The 19,717-nt window shown below is 38.2% G+C and overlaps 1 protein-coding gene across 1 annotated transcript in view; it reads left to right on the top strand.

Annotated features, from left to right (window-relative positions):
* The window catches only part of LOC103813100 (macrophage mannose receptor 1-like), a 33,010-nt gene that overhangs the window by 797 nt on the left and 12,496 nt on the right, over positions 1 to 19,717 (top strand). Inside the window, exons 2-19 of the mRNA XM_018909366.3 lie at positions 604 to 777; positions 1,945 to 2,106; positions 3,018 to 3,131; positions 4,206 to 4,352; positions 5,470 to 5,652; positions 6,456 to 6,610; positions 7,781 to 7,894; positions 8,774 to 8,889; positions 9,812 to 9,960; positions 10,825 to 11,024; positions 12,305 to 12,432; positions 13,669 to 13,756; positions 14,261 to 14,405; positions 16,684 to 16,719; positions 16,817 to 16,980; positions 17,469 to 17,536; positions 18,327 to 18,427; positions 18,741 to 18,880. Coding sequence (XP_018764911.2) covers positions 604 to 777; positions 1,945 to 2,106; positions 3,018 to 3,131; positions 4,206 to 4,352; positions 5,470 to 5,652; positions 6,456 to 6,610; positions 7,781 to 7,894; positions 8,774 to 8,889; positions 9,812 to 9,960; positions 10,825 to 11,024; positions 12,305 to 12,432; positions 13,669 to 13,756; positions 14,261 to 14,405; positions 16,684 to 16,719; positions 16,817 to 16,980; positions 17,469 to 17,536; positions 18,327 to 18,427; positions 18,741 to 18,880 — 2,384 coding nt within the window. The remainder of the gene's footprint in view (positions 1 to 603; positions 778 to 1,944; positions 2,107 to 3,017; positions 3,132 to 4,205; positions 4,353 to 5,469; positions 5,653 to 6,455; positions 6,611 to 7,780; positions 7,895 to 8,773; positions 8,890 to 9,811; positions 9,961 to 10,824; positions 11,025 to 12,304; positions 12,433 to 13,668; positions 13,757 to 14,260; positions 14,406 to 16,683; positions 16,720 to 16,816; positions 16,981 to 17,468; positions 17,537 to 18,326; positions 18,428 to 18,740; positions 18,881 to 19,717) is intronic.

Genomic DNA, 19,717 nt, shown 5'->3' with positions numbered 1-19,717 from the left:
CAGTCCCATTATACTGTAATGGTTTAAAAATATGAAACATTGCTAACCTTAAAGAATCTCAGTTTAGGATGAATCTGCAAGACTTCTCCAAGTGGAGAAATGTACAACTGAAACCCAAAATTTTCACTGTGTAAATATGCTCATGACAATCTGGTCTGTATTTTCTCTGGTCAGCCCCCATTTTCTTTTAACAGTTAAGGAATAGATGGGGTGAAAGAGTGGCTATGGATAGAGTAATAAAGCAAATAAAGCAAACTTACTCAGCTGTGCAGAAAACAAAAATACAGTGAACTTACTGTTGTTTCTATTCTTGCAGTTTTTCTCTCCAGGAACTACAAGGCATCACCAACTTTTCATCATAGAATTTGACTTGCCTACAGTGTATACATATCAAACTCTAGCCACTGTATTTAAAATTCTCATTTTACTAGAACATTTTATTTGAAATCTGTAGCCACTCTAGGGAGGAAACTATAGTAAAAAGAAATTTTAAAAGATTGCATAACTTCCCAATTTAGATAGACAAATATATAATGGTTAGATCCATTACTAGAAATTTAGATATATGACTTTCATGTCCTTTAACACTTTTTTCCCTCCTAGTTACTTTTACATTACAAGGAAATGCCAATGGACAGCCCTGTGTATTCCCTTTCAAATACAAAGACAAGCAGTACACTGAGTGCACAGATGCTGGCAGGTCAGATGGGCTGCTCTGGTGTGCAACAACTGCAGATTTTGATGCTGATAAACTCTACGGATTTTGCCCACTAATAAGTAAGTCTTGCATTTTATTCATTAACTTGCCATGAAATGTTGTTGAGCAGACCATCTCTTGAGCTACCAGGTTTTTATGAGCCACCAGCTGCACACCTGCCTGACTGACCTTGTTAGAGTAGCCCAAATGAAAATCACCTGACAGGACACTAGTCCCAGTGGCCAAGAGCCCTCTCTGTAGTGAATGGAGAGCAAGAGTGGTTCAGCCCAAAAAGGTTATGACTCAAATGCTGGAGGTGACTGTTCCCGTCAGTGAACCAGAGGGGTGAAGAGGTTTTTTTATAAGACTTAAGTGCATGGCATGAACAGCATGAATTTAGATATCTATTTTATTATTTAGACATTCCTCTTCCTTTTAAAAATTCCTATTTCTCTTCCTCAGACATTCCCTATAGGTCAATTCTCACTTAAACTGCCATTTTCTAGTTTTTTCCCTTTAATTTTCTACTTTATTCTAGTTTCCTATCGCCAGCCTTCACAAAAACACTGCTGTGTTCCTCTATCTTCCTCTCTTCACTATCTTCCTCTCCCAACTTTGTTACGTCTTCTGCACTGAACTTATGTTTGGATCCTTCCAGTTTAGGACACAAACATTGGTCTCACCAGTGCCCTTCCCAATAACACAGCAGCTTCACCAGGTTTGGAGAGTTGCTCTGCAAAGACAGCAGCTGAGCTGTAAATTGGTGTTACACAGAGTGCTTCTATTGTTTCTCAAACTGTCAAAGGACACTTTCTGTTATTTTTGGGCAAACTGCTTCTCTTGATGGTGAGCTAAGAGGGAGTTCCTACCCATTCCTACCCTGGAGGCATGAAGACCCTCCAGGGTCATAGTTCACCTACATACTTGTTTTTTCTCCTCGGACTTTACCCTGGAATCTCTTTATTTCAATCAATAGATATGTCTGGTTTACCTAGAATTGCATTTGCAGCATGAGAAAATTCAAAGTCAAATATTAGGGAAAAAAATTCACTCCTTTCTAAAAATATAGAAATTTTAAATAATATTATTAATTTTAAAAATATATATTATTCTAATTTGATGCCTAGACTTTTTTTTTCTGATGCTTAGCATGCATCTTTAGAGATTTTGCATTATTGCACATTTTATTTTCTTTTAGTTGTTATATGTGAGTCCACTAGAACAGTGCTCTATGTCACTTCTTCCAGATGACACGGAAAGATTTTGGACAGAAGATGTTTCAACGGGCATTCACTATCAGATAAACTCAGAATCAGCTCTAACATGGCACCAAGCAAGGAAAAGCTGTCAGCAGCAAAATGCAGAACTACTGAGCATTACAGAGACTCAGGAGCAAGCATATGTAGGAGGTAAAAGGACAGAGAACAAGACCTTAAAAGACACTGATGAAGTGGTGGGCTGCTTTGTCATCTGCCTCAGGGAAGAAACAGGACAGGGTGTCAGGGGTGGTTGGGCAGACACCAAAGGGAGATGGTCTGAACTGCCCTTCACTGCCTGGGGTTTTTCTATGAAGTATTGGTCACAAACCTCTTTGGCAGTGAAATGTCCCCAGACCAGCATTGAGCTCCTGCAGCTCCTGCAGTCGGTCCCAGGGCAAGGGTTTCCTCTGCTCACCTTTGTGCAAGGGCACTCAAACCTGACCAGGGCTATGGGCTGGTCCTCTAATTTACCTTTTGCCACTGTGCTTAGAAGATTATTAATATTTTCAGGAGAACATAGGATGATGGTGAGATTGGTCCTAATATGGACACATTTGCATACAAAAAATCAAAATAACTCCAGTGGGTTTCAGGTACAGGTATCACAGCATCTGTTTGTTTATAAATAATGTAAATGAGGCTTTGAAAGGACTCCCACAGAAAAAAAATGGAAAAAACTTATTGACAAATTGACTTTTTTCTTTTACTCCATTAAATCTGTTATAGAAGACTTTTAGAAAAATTCCCTTATGAATATCAGCGCTTTTTTACATGTCTTGTGTTCTAATAAAAGCAAGTGAGAAAAAGAAAGTATTATTTAAATAGTGAAATAAGATGTTGATTTGCCCTACTAAGATCTCTGGTAAATCAATATAGTTTCATTTACAAATTTTACTTTTTGTAATCAGTGCATCTCAGTAATGCAAAAAGTACTGGTTTGGGGCTGATTTAAAATAAGAAATATGAATTTTTTACTTTATACTTAATTTCTTTCAGATGATCTTACTGTGAATAAGAATAGAGAGATAAAACTGAGGGATTTTTTTTTTTGTCTAATTTAGTGCTAACTAAAGAATTTAGTTTTGCCTTCTGGATTGGATTGAACGCTTTGGATTTCAATAGTGGATGGCAATGGGCTGGGGGCAGCCCTTTCAGATATTTAAACTGGGCTCCAGGTAAGAGATGTATCTAATTTGTAATCTTTGAATTAATAAAAACTGCCCTACCTAACTTTATTTCAGGAAAGCCCATTCTGATTTACAGTGGCTCAAGATCTAGATCCCTGTTTTAAGACTAAAACTTTCAAATTACAAAGTTCATTGTGGATATCAGTTATAGCACATTATTCTATTCTCTTATCTAAACAGAGAGCTCATTTATGAAAGCAGAGAGTCATTTGGAGTGAGGCATAACCCTACTCATCAAAGATCAGAATTTCCATAACATGTTGTCCACGAGTGTGAATATCAGTCAAATCTTCTAAATGTAGCAAAATATTTAGCAAATAATGGCTCTATGTTGTTTGGGAAAAAGTCACTATTGAGAAATTTAGGGGGGCAGCTTATAATTCTTCAACAATTTATGCAAAATTGCACTGGACCACTCCAGGAAGGAAAATGGGGTAGGTTTGTGGTGTTCCTCATACAGGATGAGCTCTTCTCTTTGCTTTATTGGGGTTTTTTGGTTCAGTGTTTGCTTTGTGCTGTGAGTATTCCAAGCTGTCTTCTGATTTGGAAAAGTTTCAAGGTGTCAAAGGAAAAATTAACTCTACTCTAAGTTTTCAAGAGCTGTATCAGGAAATTTCCTTTGCTGCTTACAGAGGTTTGTACACACTGCAACAGAAAATAAAAAAGCTATTTCATAGGAAAGCCAAACTGAAACTCTTGAAATATACTGGAAGGATAATATAGCTTAAAACTCAATATTCAAATGTTTGTAAGTTTTTGACACAAGATAAATGTCCAGTTTCAGCAGTTCTTCCTGTAAGAAAGTGTCAGGAAAAGAATAAGACATTTCCCAGTACTATCCTGATAACAAAGTCAGTGGAGGGCCATTATTTCTCTCTCAGAGTATTGACTAAAGGTAGCATTGTATAAACTTCAAGGCAGTTATCCTGTAGGAAAGGGCTTCTTCCTATTAGTGATGCAAGGAATCATAAAAAGCAGATGTTTCCACTGGTAATATGATGTTTCTGTTAATATTTTTATTAATTTCTTGCTGTGATATTCTATTTTATCTTTGACTTAAAGGAAGTCCTTCCCTGCTCCCTGGGAAAATGTGTGGACTGTTCAATCCCAGAAAGAATGGTAAATGGGAAAACCAGGCATGCAACCAGAGACTAGGCTACATTTGTAAAAAAGGATCCTTTGGTTCAAAGCCTGACATTATGCCCAAAGGTAGGTTAGTCAAATAAAAAGAAAGGGTTTTATGACTTCTAGAAAGAGAAACTTGTATGCAACATTCTTTTTAACAAAGATGTTAGAAATCTTTGAAAAACACAGCTATACACGACTCACAGACTTTTATATGCTGCCTTTTTTCTCCCTTTGTGTTTTAAACATTCATAGGAGAATATTATAATTTTGTTCATCACTCTGTCTTTCATTCTTGCAAGACAGATTGTAGATGCTCCATCATGGTAACCAGAGCCAAAAGGCCAATTTGCATAAATATGGTAGAAATATTATTCTGCTTTGCTCCAAATGAATACCTGCAGTTACTCATATATTCATGAAAAAAGTCCTTCTGTGTCTGATGTCTGCAGTTTGCAGTGCTTTGGTTTCATATGAGCAGAGCAGGAGCAGCAACAGCACTGACACCTTGCTGCATCTGTGGGCTGCCCCAAGGCACCAGCGTGGCTGTGAACGTGGCCAGGGGTACACTGGAGACTGCCACCTGGGAATGTTGTAAAATCTACTTTTAAATAAATTCAGAGAATCTTTATTCCAGTATTAACATTAAAAAGAAACACAGGATTCTATTTTTAAAGCAAGACCAAGGTACATTCTTAAGAATATAAGTTATAAAAAGGCCACTGAGAGGATATGCAAAGTCCCCACTAATTTTCAAGGTTTACTGACCTGCAGTTGTCAAAGAGCTGCTTCATGCTTTTACATACCTGAAAAATAAGTTTGTTTGTGAGAAACCATAGACCAGCAAGCAGATCCAATGTGAGTCACCACAGTCAGCACACGACTGAGTGGCTCGGGGGGACAAAGAGAGGAGAGGCTGATGTCTGCTTTGTTCTCTCTTTTCTCACAGATCATTATTTCAAATTGCATTTCTGAAACAATGTGGGTGTTTTTCAGTGGTTCTCTGTTTAAAGATAATTCATTCTCTTTACACACTTAGCATCCTGTGCCTTAATGATATTTGCTTTTAATTCAAATGTATTTTGCATTGCCAACCACAGCTTTATGTTTATTCATATGGTTCCATTTTTGTAAAGAGTACTCAAGAGACCTCATTCTAGTGTCCTCATTTTCCTCTTGTTCTGAAAAATTCTGGTTTTAGGGGAATTGAGGCCTGTTCAGTGCACGGATGGCTGGTGGCCATATGCAGGTTACTGCTACAGCATTCACCAGGACCCCAAAACATGGGAAGATGCTCTGTCTTCATGTAAAAAGCAAGATGGAGATTTGGCAAGCATCCACAACATTGCTGAACACAGCTTTCTAGTGTCACAGCTTGGTTACAGTGAGTATATATGTAGGCCTGTATTGCATTTGCTCCACCTGGGACATAAAATCTGAACTTCATATTAAAGTTTAATGTTTCTCTGAAATATCACAAGTGAAAGACTGAATCCAACTTACCATGCTCTTTTATGTTGTTGCATAAATACAGAACTATATCTATGTGTATCAAGGAATAATCCACATTGTAAAACATTATAAAGGATGAGAAGAAAACAAAAAAAAAAGGTATTCTTTCCAGAGACACATAAAGATCTCTAATGATTGCACTTTTGGCACCTAAATTCTATGTACAAGGCTTTAGAACAGAGTTACAAACCTAGAAGATAGGCTTCTTGCTGAGATTCAAAAGTCTTGCTGATGCTAACCTCTTGCTATATATCCTTCTAAGAAAACAATATCTTTTCACTTCTGCTACTCCTTGGATCTGTAGTAACCAGTCCTGACACTGCAGATGCTGGCCTTGGTAAGCACACCCATTGGGCCAACAAGTCCTCTATTGTCCAGCCATTCAGTGTCTTCATGCTCAGGACTATTTTGACGTTCACACAAAGCTTGCAAAAATCTTCTGCCACCTGTAAAGAGCCTTATGTTCATTAAAATCAGCATTTCTGATGGATTCTGATGTTTTTTTCCGCAATGTATCTCTCATAGAGATCTGAGAGGAAACAGCATTTTTATAAAAGCACAAAGACCACCTCTTGTGTACCACATGCCAAATTTATCGCTCCCTGCTTGTTCTGCATGTGGAAGCATTCACTGCACAGTGGAGAATAACCAAACCTATTTCTTGCCATGCTTCAGAGCCAACAGAAGAGCTGTGGCTGGGTCTGAACGACCTGAAGGCTCACTTCTACTTTGAGTGGAGTGACGGGAGCCCTGTGACATTCACCAAATGGCAGCGCCAGCATCCCGCCTACGCCGAGGGTGTGGAGCACTGCACCGCCATGAAGGGGCAGGTACAGCACCCACTCATCTCACAGCAATGCACATTACTGACTGCATCCACCAAAATCACTCATGTGCTTGTTCAGGGATCATTCCTAATGTTGTCTTGAAATAGCTTTGCTCCAAAATTTGGTACCAACCAGAAGACAAGTTCAGAGGTCCGGAGACATCAGAAGGAGAGGAAGCATTTTCCTAGAACCACCTTCTGAAATTCCCTGTCTGGTGAAAATTCTGATCCAGAAATTTTACATTAAATTCTTTCCCTTGGTTTCAGCAAAGAAAAAGTTTAAGCTCTGGGAAAGGAGTAGGGATGAACTAGTTAATACCCTGTGTGGGTACCATAGGTGCTATTTGCATACCTCATATTCCAAGCAGATGGACAGTTTTGTCCCTCAGTGTCATGTCACTGAGACATGGCATAGAGACACAGAGACCTGGCACTAGGACATGTTTCTCCAGCTGTCATCTACCTGCCAAAAAAATAATGTAAAATTCTGACTGTTCTAATGTATTTCTGACTGCTTGACTCACAAACATTTTTTTTCTTACAAGATGTGATTGTTTGATACATTTGCCTGCATGTGCATGCACCTGCATGCACACACAAAAAGTGTCATGAATTTTGAAAGAAAAAAAATTAAAATGCTGGTATGAAATGCATTCTATCCTTTTATGTCATACAATAATGTTGGTGTTTGCCAGTACTGGACACCAAAAGAATTGAACCTAAACCAGATTTTATGGGGGGGATGAGGGAAAAGCTCTTCTTAAATAGACTATATTTTTTTAAAGTAATCAGTCATATTCAGATTATTTGATGGATAAAAGTTAGATTTACTGGAACCCTAGCAGATGTGCATTAGTTCTGTTTAATCAATCTTTTTTTCCAGCAGTGTAGTAAAATAATCTTGCTCCAAAAGCAGATCCTGTCAGTGCAGATGAGATGGATTTTTGTAAACCCTTTAATTTAAAAGTTATGATAAGAAGTAATGTTGAGACTTCAAAATGTTAATTTCCTTCTTTCACCTGAAAACATCATTAAATGACTCTTAAACTAGCACTTACAGGTGTGTATACTTTAAAATAAATCTCCAGCTGGCCTTGTGAGCAAAGAGAAAAACCACTAGCTGCGCTTTTGCGTGCCCTTTCTTGACATTTTTTTCTTCTCCCTACTATTCTAGGATGGATACTGGGCAGCTGATGTTTGCAATAAACAACTTGGTTACATCTGTAAAAAGAAGCCTTCATCACAATCCTCTGAAAAAGAGACAATCGAGGACCTAGGATGCCAGAAAGTAAATGCTCCCTCATAAATAATAATCTTTGAAAAAACGTACAGGAATTAATTTACTAGATCTTGCTTCTTTTGGATACTGTGTTTGTATCTTATAGAAAATCTACTGTTGAGGCAACCTGGTCTCTTCCTGGTAACAGTTCACTAATACCATTTTTCATATCTGTTCTGAAAATTTTCAAGAGAGTTGAGATTCATGTACATGTAAGTGAATATTGCCTTGCCCTCCATCCCCAGATGAGCCACCCTGTGATTCAGAAAATCATTGTGTCTGTATTGGTCAGCAGAGATCTCTGTAAGAGCAGGAAGAAGTGGGGTTGTTTTACTGATAGTCCTCCTTTCTGCTCTCCCTGAAAACAAGCACTTCTGGGTTCCTCTTGGCTCAGAAAATCTCCTCCCTCCTTGTACTTGGGAGTGACAGGGGCAGCTCTGGGGGACTGTGCTTGTATTCATTTCTGTATTGCAATATTTTGGTATTTCTTTATGTCTGATTGTGCAGCTCTGGAAAGCTGGAGCTGCTGGTCCCCCTGAATAAATCACAGGCTCCTTAAAGACTCAGTTTGCATAATCTCCACCTTACAGAGCACTGGAAAGCCACAGCAAATAGCATAGTCACAATTTTCTTTGAGAAGTCATGTATGCAAAAATGAGAGGAAATCTGAGATCTTAATGTCATCACTTAAACAAAAAGGCCTCCTGTGGGAGTGAACAGGATCAAAAAAAAAAGCTTTTGTTTACTAACTTATCATCCCAGTTTCATCCTAGTTTTAAACTCAGCTGAAACAAATTGAGCATTTAAAATTTATACACGTAAGAGCAGAGAAATTTCTACATCGAAGTATCTTTCCATTGCACATTAAAAGTCTTATGTTTGTCACAGGGTTGGAAAAGATATGGTTTTCACTGCTACTTGGTGGGTTCTGCACTTTTGACGTTCTCAGAAGCAAATAAGACATGTGAACAGAGCAAAGCTTATCTAGCTACGGTGGAAAGCAGGTGGGAAAATAACTTCTTTAAAAATCAATGCTTTTAATGGAGAGACTTCCAAGAATTATCAATGTTTTGATTCCATCAAAGTGTTTAATCAGCTTTTTCAAAAAATATTATTGTAGTAAGGCATGTAAAGATAATCCAGGCAGGAAACATAAACCCAAACCAAACATCTCAATGTTGCACAGCTGTCACTTAATCCGTTGCAGAAACTTTCAAATTTCAAAGTTTCTTGAGTTAAACAGTTTCCTCTTATCTTTCAATTCATAATTAAAGCAACTTCTGGCTTTGGTGGGTTTTTTGGTTTGGTTTGGTTTGGTTTTTCTGTTTGTTTGGGTTCTTTGGAATTTTTGGTTTTCTGGGATTTTTTTCTGTTGGAAAGTAGGTACTACAATTTTCAGATGGTAGGTAGTTTCTCATTATGATAGGAAAACTTCAATAAAACTATTTTCTAGACTACCTTCTAAGGCAAATTCTAAACAAATGTAGGAAATCTTCCCCAGAACCTGCCCTCTCCCACAGCCAGAATGTATCCTCTCCAATCTACCTACACCCCTGTCAAGCTTCAGAGGCTACATGGTCCCTGAGGAACATGACTGCCTTCAGAGGTGGTGGGTAGCAAAGCTGACAACTTGATCCTGTCTTGGTGCTCTGTTTGAGGCACTTCAGAGATTTGGAGAGACAGTGAAAAGAGTAGAATACTAGAAGGCCATGGGAGCAGCACTTTGTGATGTTTCAGATGCACTCAGCTGTAAGGAGAAAGCTGTCCCCCATGAAATTCTTTTGACTGCAGTTTAAAGGCTGCCAGGGTTGTGCTTGGACTTCACTGAGGAGCTTCTGTTTTGGGGTGATGTTAGCACTCCTCTGTATCACTTAGATGAATATTGCACACTAACAGGCTGTGAATGGACACTGTTTCCCACTGCAGAAATGAGCAAACCTTTCTGATTAGCCTGACGGGGCTGAGGTCTGAAGGGCATTTCTGGATCGGTCTCTCCGACACAGAAGAACGAGGGAGTTTCAGGTGGACCAATGGAGAAACTGCTCATTTCACACACTGGAACACAGCCATGCCAGGTAAGCTCTGCATGGGCTCAAGCCCTGCCACAGGAGTGCAGCTGCAGCTCACACAGGTTTGTGCTCCCATTCCCCTGGTTAGAAATTAGAGTGGGCACTGTGTTTTGTGCCTGTAGCTGGAGGTGAACAGCACCATCACTGTGTCACTGTGCCTGACACCAGTGCAAGCAGCACTGTCACAGCTGAGCTACAGATGCTAAGTCAACCTCCTGCCAAAGTGTGCAGAGACAGATTTGGTAGGTTAGACTGAAGGCAATGCTGTGTAGGAGTTAACAAGGTCCATGGTATAATTTTTGCCATTTTTAACACCAGTTAACAACAGCTCATCAGCTTTAGAAAAATTATTCTGGACAGATTTTTACCCACAATATGTATATGTGAGAAATGAGCAGTGAACATGAAGCAGTTGGGCATTTCAGCAATACAGCTTAGCAGCTACCTGTGAGCTCTTGCCTAGCACAGCTAGCTATGCCTTAAAAGAAACCTGCTGTACTTGACTTCATCTCTCTTGAAATTGAGTTACCAGGATATTGAGAACTCCAAAGTAGTTGTCAGGTCATCTATGAGGGATGTAAATTTAATCAAGGGCCATTTTCTCTGTGATTTCCCCCGGGTTGGCGAAATAAGGAAGATTTGTCTTCTGAAGCTGCAAATCACTGGTTTTGGTAAAGCTCTGTCTGTGGGACTCATTGGCCCATATCTGGCCTCTGACAGCTGATACTAAAAATAGTTTTATATCCAGGATATTTTTAATATTCATAATCTGCATCTTTTCATAATTTTCAATTAATAAAAGCAAAGGTCTCATTCCTCAGACAACAGTTAAGGCTTTGGTTTTACTCATCTCTTTTCCACATCACGAAGGGAAAGAGCGAGGCTGTGTTGTCATGGGAACTGGAATTGCAGCTGGATTATGGGATGTTGTTAGCTGTGAGAAGACATCAAACTATCTTTGCAAACAGCGGGCAGCAGGAGCGGCACCTCCCGCTCCTCCAGGCCAGGTCCCGGCGGCCGCGTGTGCCGAAGGCTGGGACAGAGCCTCCCGGGCAGACTCGTGCCTCAAGGTAAGTGTGTGTCCCCTTCACTGGGAGCCCCAGCATGGCCCACATCAGGGGACAGTGCCCTGGCCACCAGGATGCTGGGGCATTACTTGGGAATGATCTTCTCTTTGGTATTCAAAACAAGAAAACATGGGGAAAAAGATCCATCACATGTAACGAAAGTCAACAGTGGAAAATGATGAACACAGGGTGCTAGAAATATGATTTCTTTTATATAAATGCCAGGTGAGAACCTCACCTAATTTATTTGATTGTTTGGAACTTCAGAAAAAACAAAGTATTACATTTCAAGAGCTGGCAGTGTCATTTACATAAACCAATGTAGTTTCTGAGAGAAAATGTGCCCCTCTGACAACATTTCCCACACAGCATGTGGTACTAGTAGCCACACTTTTGGATCTGGGTTTAGTTGGTGACTCTTTGCAGCAAGTAAAACCTATGAACATTCTCTTGATTTAGCTAAAAATGCCTTAAAATGTTCTCCTTTTTTGCAAAGGAAAGAAGGAAAGAAAAGGCAATACAGATCAAGTGAATAAATATGCAGCATTGCTCTTCCATGTCTTCAGTCTGCAGCACTGCTCTTCCATGTCTTCCATGTCATAAGTCTGCTCTCACTTTGTTTCCTGAGACTCTCTGCCAGTTGGGAGACCAGAGCTGACTTTATTACTGTATTTACAGCTTCTATGTCACATGTAATTATGATTAAATGGTTCTGCCATTTACCAAATTGTTAATTATCATTGCTATAAAATGTCAAGCACTTAGTCCTGTTAAACATATCCTATTGTGTATTTGTATGCTTTCATCTCAATACAAAAACCTCTTCCTCAGCTGGGGTCCACACTTGGCCAAACAATTTTCTGTATCCATTTTATCTTTTCCAGTCTAACTCACTGACTTACCCTTCCCCTTCCTTTTCTCAAAAATCTTCTGCTTTCTACTGCAAAAATGATTGAGTTTTTCCTTTTTTTTTTTTTTTTTTTTGCATCTTTCAGTGGACAAAGTTCCAATTAAGTTACAGTTTAGTTTTTCTCTTCTGTACATTCTGATACCTTTTGTTCTCCTCAGATGCCTATACTACTTTTGCCTTATTTTAAAATAAATGGTGCTAAGAAAAAAATATTTACACTTCACATTTTTAATGTTAATATTAGAGGCTTGGACAGGTGTCATGTTGTCTCACTCAAGAAAAAAGTCGTGCTAAAATGATGTTGATTTTAATTACACATACTTCATAAGCTTCACAAATTTACTAATTTATTTTTATTTTTTGTTCTCAATAGTTTTTTGTGAGAGAGGGAAACCAAAAGAAATCTTGGTTTGAAGCTGAAGAATTCTGTAGAGAAATAGGTGGAAATCTGGTCACAATCAATACAAGAGAAGATCAAATTTTATTATGGCAATTAGCTTCGTGAGTACTTGCATAAGAATTCTTTTTCATGTTCCTGGTATGTTAAATAAAAATTACTTAAAACATAAAACCAAGGAAATTTAAATTACATTGATACAAAATTTTACCATCCTGTAACATTGCTTTTAAAAAAGATCTTGGATATTTCAAAGAGGCCTAATATTTTGATAGTTTTCATCAAAGGTTTTAGAAAAGCTGTTTTCCAGATCTTGTCAATTTCCTACATGTTAGTCCCTCTTCCTAAAGGGAAAAAATAAATTATTCAGCTCTAACTGGCATTTTGTAACTGTCTGCAATTCTTCTTTAACCAAATCATTCAAAAAATCCCTTGAGTTCCTGTGTAATGTAAACCAAAATTCAAGGACTTGAATTTTTTTCCAACTATAAACTGAAGAATCCTGAAATCAAAGAATAATTCATTTTAATTAACCTTTGGTAGCATGGCAGATGCTATGTCTTGCTCATGGCATATAAACTGTGACATTATTTTCCCCTCAAATTAGACCAATATTCTAATTGTACTCCATAAAGTCAAGATAGGTCAATGACACATAATATACAGCCTTTTAACCAAAACTGTTTCACATAGTGGAGAATTGAGGTTTACTTTCTGAAACAGATTTAAAACTTTCCTATTGAGAAGTTTTTGTGATCTTACCTGTAATTTTTAAATATATTTCAGTATTGTGATCACCTGAATGTGGTTTTATTTGTCTCTTAAATCTCTGCTTTAGAGTATAAAATATTTGTGGAAGGAAATCTTTGTATTATGCAGGGACTGGAATAGTAATTTTATTTGGTCCATAGGCATGACAAGATAAAGAGCATGAAATATTAACTAATCAACTTAGGAAGAGCTAAGAAGCAAATGAAAACAGTTTAAAATCAACCCTCACTATTCTTTCTAGTTAAATAAACATCTATTCATGCTTTAGTTTTGTTGAAGTCTCTGTATTTGACCTCATACTACAACCAAGATCTGTGCTACATCCACAGGAATGGGAACCTCAGCTGGCTCTGGGCCACATCACTTTCACTGATTTTTAAATATGAGCAGTCTTAGCCCAACACAGAGCACGATCACCTCCCTGACAGAGTGCAGGGAGTGAGCTTGGCTTTGGGCCACAGCTCCCAGTTCAGGTGGGACAGAAAGCAGGATATTTCTGTGCTCTTCAGGATTTACATCCCAGCCTCTCTTTCTGTGCTTATATATTTATATTGTATGAATTATTTTAGGGACAAAGGACTGAACACTCAGGCTTTCTGGATCGGTTTGTTTCTCTTAAATCCTGATGAAGGATTTTCCTGGATTGATGGCTCCCCTGTGAGTATTTATTTGCTGGATATTAATTGACTTTCTGTCTTTTAGAAAATAGAATATATACTGAGTAGCTGCAGTGCACTGTCTTAACCCAGCATTGCCTGTGTTTCACCCCTGGTACCACGTTGTATCCCTCCTTTGAGAGTCTGTGCCCTTAGACCTTCACAGCCTCCCAAAATGGGCACTGCTGTGTGGCAGTACAGGGAAGTCCAGTTGCCACCTTTCACAAAACAAGATAAATGTGACTCCCTCTGTCCATCAGTTTTTCTTTTATCAGACACATGGTTTTCTACACCATGCAGTCTCTTCACCTTCTTCAGGGGGTGGTGGGGAAGGTAACCTGACCAGCACGACCTTCACAGCTCTCTCAGGTCTGTTTGAACTCCTACTGATCCCATAAAAAAGGTACTTGAGATGATGAGATACTGAAATTGTGTCACGATGGCAATCTCAATTACTTCTATTCAGCTCAAATCACACAGTAATTGATATGTATTTCCAACACAGGTAATTTATGAGAACTGGGAGGAAAATGAACCCAACAACTACAAAGAACTTGAACACTGTGTTATGGTTAATAGATCACCCCAAATGCGCTGGAACGACCTGCGCTGTGAACATTTACTTAATTGGATTTGTGAAACAAAAAAAGGTATTATTACTTCCCCATTTAATTGGAGCAATAAACACAAGCTTAAAAAGCAAATTTTATGGATTTAAACAAATTGAAAGAAAGAAAGACAATGGGAATTGTTCATTTTAAAACCAGTTGCAGTGAAGGCAACACATAAAGCGGGCAGAATGAACTGAAATATTTCTCTTGTCTTTGGTGCAGGAAGTTAGAGTGACCCTATTACTTCATCTCTAGTTTTATCTCTTTCTAGCAGGGGTTCAATAAATTTTTGAAGCAAAGGTACTTATCCCCTCTCCTTTTATTATTCCCTCTATTTCTATCTGCTCCAGGCTTACCTGGGATAGCTGTAGATGCAGGACTCTAGAGTTCTCTCTGTAGAAGTGAAAAAAGCTTTGCTTCCCACTGTGACACAACTAATGGGAACCAAGAGGGGGATCAGTTACTATAAGAACCAGCAGCTCTGAAAACCCAATCTGATCAAACCTGGTGGTTGGTGCAACCTTGATGGACTCCTGCATCCACCAGCTTTGCCTGGAAAGCAGGTCCCCAGTGCCAAAACTCCCCTACCTGGTGCCAGGCTCACAAAATGGACCTGACAGATGTTGGGGTGCCCCCCAGCAGGAGATAGAAATGGGGTCTGCGTGGGCTGAAGAGATCAAGTGACAGCTGACAATGAAAGAACTTGTTTTGCTTGCTCAGCTCTACTTCTGCATCCCTGCTTCCCGGTTGTAAACTGAGTATTTGTATGCATCTCCATGGAGAAGGAGATTTTTAAAACCTTGAAATGAAAAGAAAGCTGAATGCACACAGGGAACTACTAGGAGGCACAATAGGAAGGGGAAGAGATAAGAAGTCACATTGAAACACTGAGTGTATCTAACATTTGATGACTCTGCCAACAAAAGCCTTGAAGGGTGAATAAGGCACCATGGTAACATTGAAAAATTGCTTAACCAAAAAGGAGGAATCACTGTTCCCTTTTGGTAAATTAGTGACACAAGTGCACCATCCAAGCCCTGATTTCTGCAGAGCAGCTCAAAGCAGCACATCCTGTGCAGCCCTTTCTGGCACACTCAGCGTGCTCCTTTGTATGGATGTGTCTCTCTGCTCTTGGTGAGATTACTCAGAAGGGGCTCAGAAACTACAACACAAAGACTCCAGTTTATCTTGATCCTAGATGACCCTTCAAAAGCAAGGAAAAAAAAATCAAGAAATTAATCTTGTTATTGTGAATCTAGATTATGTGATGAGCAGCATGAGAGAAGACGTGAATTCCTTCATGTGCACTCAAGACACCCATTGACAAAAGATATTCCAGCTTTCCAAAAACAGTGAATGTTACAGTTATATTAGGATTAAACAATAAAATCAAAATTACCAGAAGTATATAAATTAATAATGAAGACATTGAGATAATTTTAGTTCTATTGTTCACTAAATACTTAAGAAGAAAGTGTTTAAATGATCCCAAAATAATTTTATTTGATTTTTCTTTTTTGTTGTTGTTTATTTCTCATCAAACTATTCCTGTCATTTCTATAATAGTGTGTTTCTGTCTATCAAACCACAGAAGAAATGTGAGAATCAGTAGTCCAGAGGTACAAAATAACAGGCATTCATATGAAAGCAGAGTTTCCTTTGGGAGGCTGTAGCTGGCTCTGGGAATACAGCTAATAGTTTCCTCCTGGTTCAACCTGTAATCAGAAACTTGAGTCTATTGGCTCTCCAGGACTCTTAAGACAGACTGTCCTAGTAAAAGCCAAGTCATCAGGCAAGGAAGAATTCATTGACACACTGGAAGTTACACCTGACATTAGCAATAAACCAGCATTACATTTTCAGCACTTGTGGATAGGCTATTACCATCTCGGTAAGCTTTAGAATTTACTATATTGGATTACTTTGTTTGACTCTAATCCAAATAATCTATAAAAAAAAATAATCATAGAGTATCAAGTGAAAATGCTAAAACAAGTTTTCAAAGTAATTTTTGTTTCATATGCCACAAATTTACTGTGAAACATGGATTTTTTTGACACAGTGCTTTTGGATATGCATTACTGTAACATACATATTTTTCACTTGCTAAATATTTCTAAATTATACACTTACTTTAATATGGCAGAATGTTTTCTAAATTCTTGAAAATGCATTATCTGATTCATAGTTTGCTTGGTGGGTTTGTTTTTTTTTCCTCCTCTATTTTACAAAGCATGTGAAACTACTTAAAGCAAATATCTCTGATATTTTTTTTTTTAATTTGGGATGTTGCTTATGAAAATCTTCTATTTTACAGGTACATTGATAAAGCCTGAAGCAAACTACAAGCTTGGTAGGTTGTTTCCCTCTTTCACAAAGATTACTATATAGTTTTCAAACTTTGTACAGGTCAGATAGGAAAGAATTATATGTGATTCTTTATCTTTCAGACTATCAGCTCACCAGTGATGGATGGATTATATATGAAAATAAGCAGTACTATTTCAGCAAAGATCATGTTCATATGGAGGAAGCACGGAGAATTTGTCAGAAGAATTTTGCTGATCTAGTTGTCATCGAGAAAGAAAGCAAAAGACTGTTTCTGTGGCACTATGTAAGCAGGAAGCCTATTAATTATATATGGTTTAAGTTTGAAGCACAGCAGGTGATAAAATCCAGGGAACATACTAAGTGTTTAGCAAGGCTGGAGTCCTGAGCTAATGTCCTACATTACTTATTTATAGAGAAATAGATTTGTTCAGGACCTGTAAAATTATGATTGTTTTTTAATAGGTAGAGGAAAATGCAAATATTAAAGGTGCAGCAAAGGATAGTTGCTTATCTTTTCTAATATATGTAGTGTTCAGCAAAGTGATAATTGCTTTCCAGTCCAGTGGCTTTCTAAATCCAGGATTTTCCATATATCTCTGTTGCCTGCTTGAAACCTAAGTCTGAGCCCACCATATGCTTATGTGAGGCTCAAGTTAAGAAAAAAAAAAAAAAAAGGAAAAATAAATCACAGGCATGATTAATTGCCTTTCAGATTTTTACTTGACATTGAGGAGCAATTTAGTGCTTAACAATTAATTACTTCTATTTTAGATTTACACAAAACACAGAGGAAAATCATTTTTCATCGGCTTAGTTGTCAGCTTTGATCAGAGATTCAGGTGAGTAGAGAAAAACTGGTAATGGACAACAAATGATAGGAATTTCATCTTCGGGGAGCATTTCTGTGTGCTTTCAGTTTACAAGTTAAAAACTGTTGTACAACTGACTTCTGGATAGTTTGAAGGAGATGTCTCAGATCCAAAGTATTACATTCTTCTATATTTAAGCACAGAAATGGATTTTCCTTCCAAACTTGGGAGAGCAAACCCAATAAAAATTCATGGCTAAGATGCAGCTCACTTAATGCCTTACACAGTGAGAACTTCAACCCTGCATATGTAATGAGGAGAAGGAGCTGATTTTAAGATGTTATTTACCTGACCCACTCTTGACATCAACCTAAGGGTGAGATTCACCCTGACCAGATCTCCAACGGATGCAGAGAAAGCCTGGGAAGTTTTGATAAAATGTATATTGTCAGGATTAAATAAAATTATTCCCATGTGGTTCAAGTTATGTGAGCTGGAAGCAAGAAGTATAAGTAGCATCTACTCCAACAGCTTTCTGAAATTTCTGGTAGGAAACTTGTTTTAACAATCCATTTGTAGAAGACTTTCAGGAGGACACCTTTCTGGGATGTGAAGGGTGTCCATCCATGCCTTGAATGTGGTAGTACTAAACAGATGAGAGGCAGCAGCAGGGCTGTGGCTATGTCCTCTCCAGGATATGCAGAGTTTTTGCCCTTTGCTCACTGCTAATACCTTTCTTAGCCCTGTCCCCAAACAGACCTCGTGAGTAACTGACTGCTGAGATGTCTGCTGGCAGCCACTGTCCCCTTGTTTCTTCCAGATGGCTGGATGACAGCCCAGTGAATTATGTTGCCTGGGCTCCAAATGAACCCAATTTTGCAAATAATGATGAAAACTGTGTGATAATGTCAGAAGATTTTGGTGAGTAAAACAGCAACAAGAAATATTTGGGTAAAATTTAGCATCAAAATCCAAAATGTTTGGTACATAAATTTAAGGCTGCCCCACAGAGAGGTAGTTCAACAATACTGACATCTTTTCATAACAAAAGTTTGAAACTGTGTCATCATTTAGAAAAGAAACATATTGCAGAAAAAGGAGGAGTGTATTTGGGTAAACGTGTTTCATTTGTGCTTTATGAATGCCATCTGAGCCTGACTGCTGTAGTGGTTACACAACAGTTTCTCTGTATTCTGCAATCTTTAAACAATTATCTGTATTCCATTTTTTACAGGCTTATGGAAAGATATAAGTTGTGCTGTGAAAAATGCCTTTATCTGTGAGAGGCGAAATTCATCTTACTCAGGATTTGCTCCTCCTGTACTTCCACTACTGGGAGGATGTCCTGAAACCTGGCTTTTGTTTAAAAATAAGGTACAGCAAAAAAAAGCAGACATATTTAGCAGATTTGCTCTAGGTGAAGAAAACAACTCTCCTTTTTATCTCATTAAATAAATCCTCTCTCTTTAAACACCATTTTACTAAGAAGTATGGTGGCTGGCAGTGAAATGCATTTTCAGGTTGGCAAATTTGTGACTAAATATAAAAAAAAAGTGATTTGAATGTTTGAAATTATAATTTTTGAAAATTACTGTGTACCTGTAGCTATAGCTACTTTTTTAGTTTCTAGATACTTCTGCTTATTTTAGGCATACCTCCTGAATGGAAATCTTGATCCATTATCCTTATCTGTAAATGTAACACTGTTTTTCTGAGTAAAAAAAATGAAAAAGTGAAAGGTCACACTTCTCATAAGTAATTGGCCATCACAGCAACTCATCCTAAGCTGAATAGCACAAAAAGCAATAAATGTCAAATCAAATATAAAAGACAAGAAAGCATTGCTTTCTGCCAAGTTAAGCAAAAAACCTTGGGCATACAAACTTCTAAAAAACTCCAAAAAACAAACAACAGAGGAAAACCAAAAGTCAGTTCCCAAATGCAATCAATAAGAAAGGTTTTTAGGCATTCAAAGGGCACGAAGAGGGAGGAGCCATGTCTTCTGTCCCTCAGAAGATGCACAAAAAGTATTTTACACTGGTATTCAGGGAGAACACCCATTCAGAAGGGCATTTCTTCCTGACACTGTTCCACTCTTGTGAGTTCTCACATGAGCTGAGGTTTTAGCACTCCATCTGTGGTATATAATTGAAAGAACTTGACCTGAGGAATTACCACCTGCTCCAAATTCGGTTCACAATCAGGAAATAG

This window comes from Serinus canaria, chromosome 2, assembly GCF_022539315.1.
Source record: "Serinus canaria isolate serCan28SL12 chromosome 2, serCan2020, whole genome shotgun sequence".
NCBI classification, from domain to species: domain Eukaryota; kingdom Metazoa; phylum Chordata; class Aves; order Passeriformes; family Fringillidae; genus Serinus; species Serinus canaria.
The sequence above is the reverse complement of the archived record's forward strand: the minus strand, read 5'-3'. Positions and strand labels throughout refer to the sequence as shown.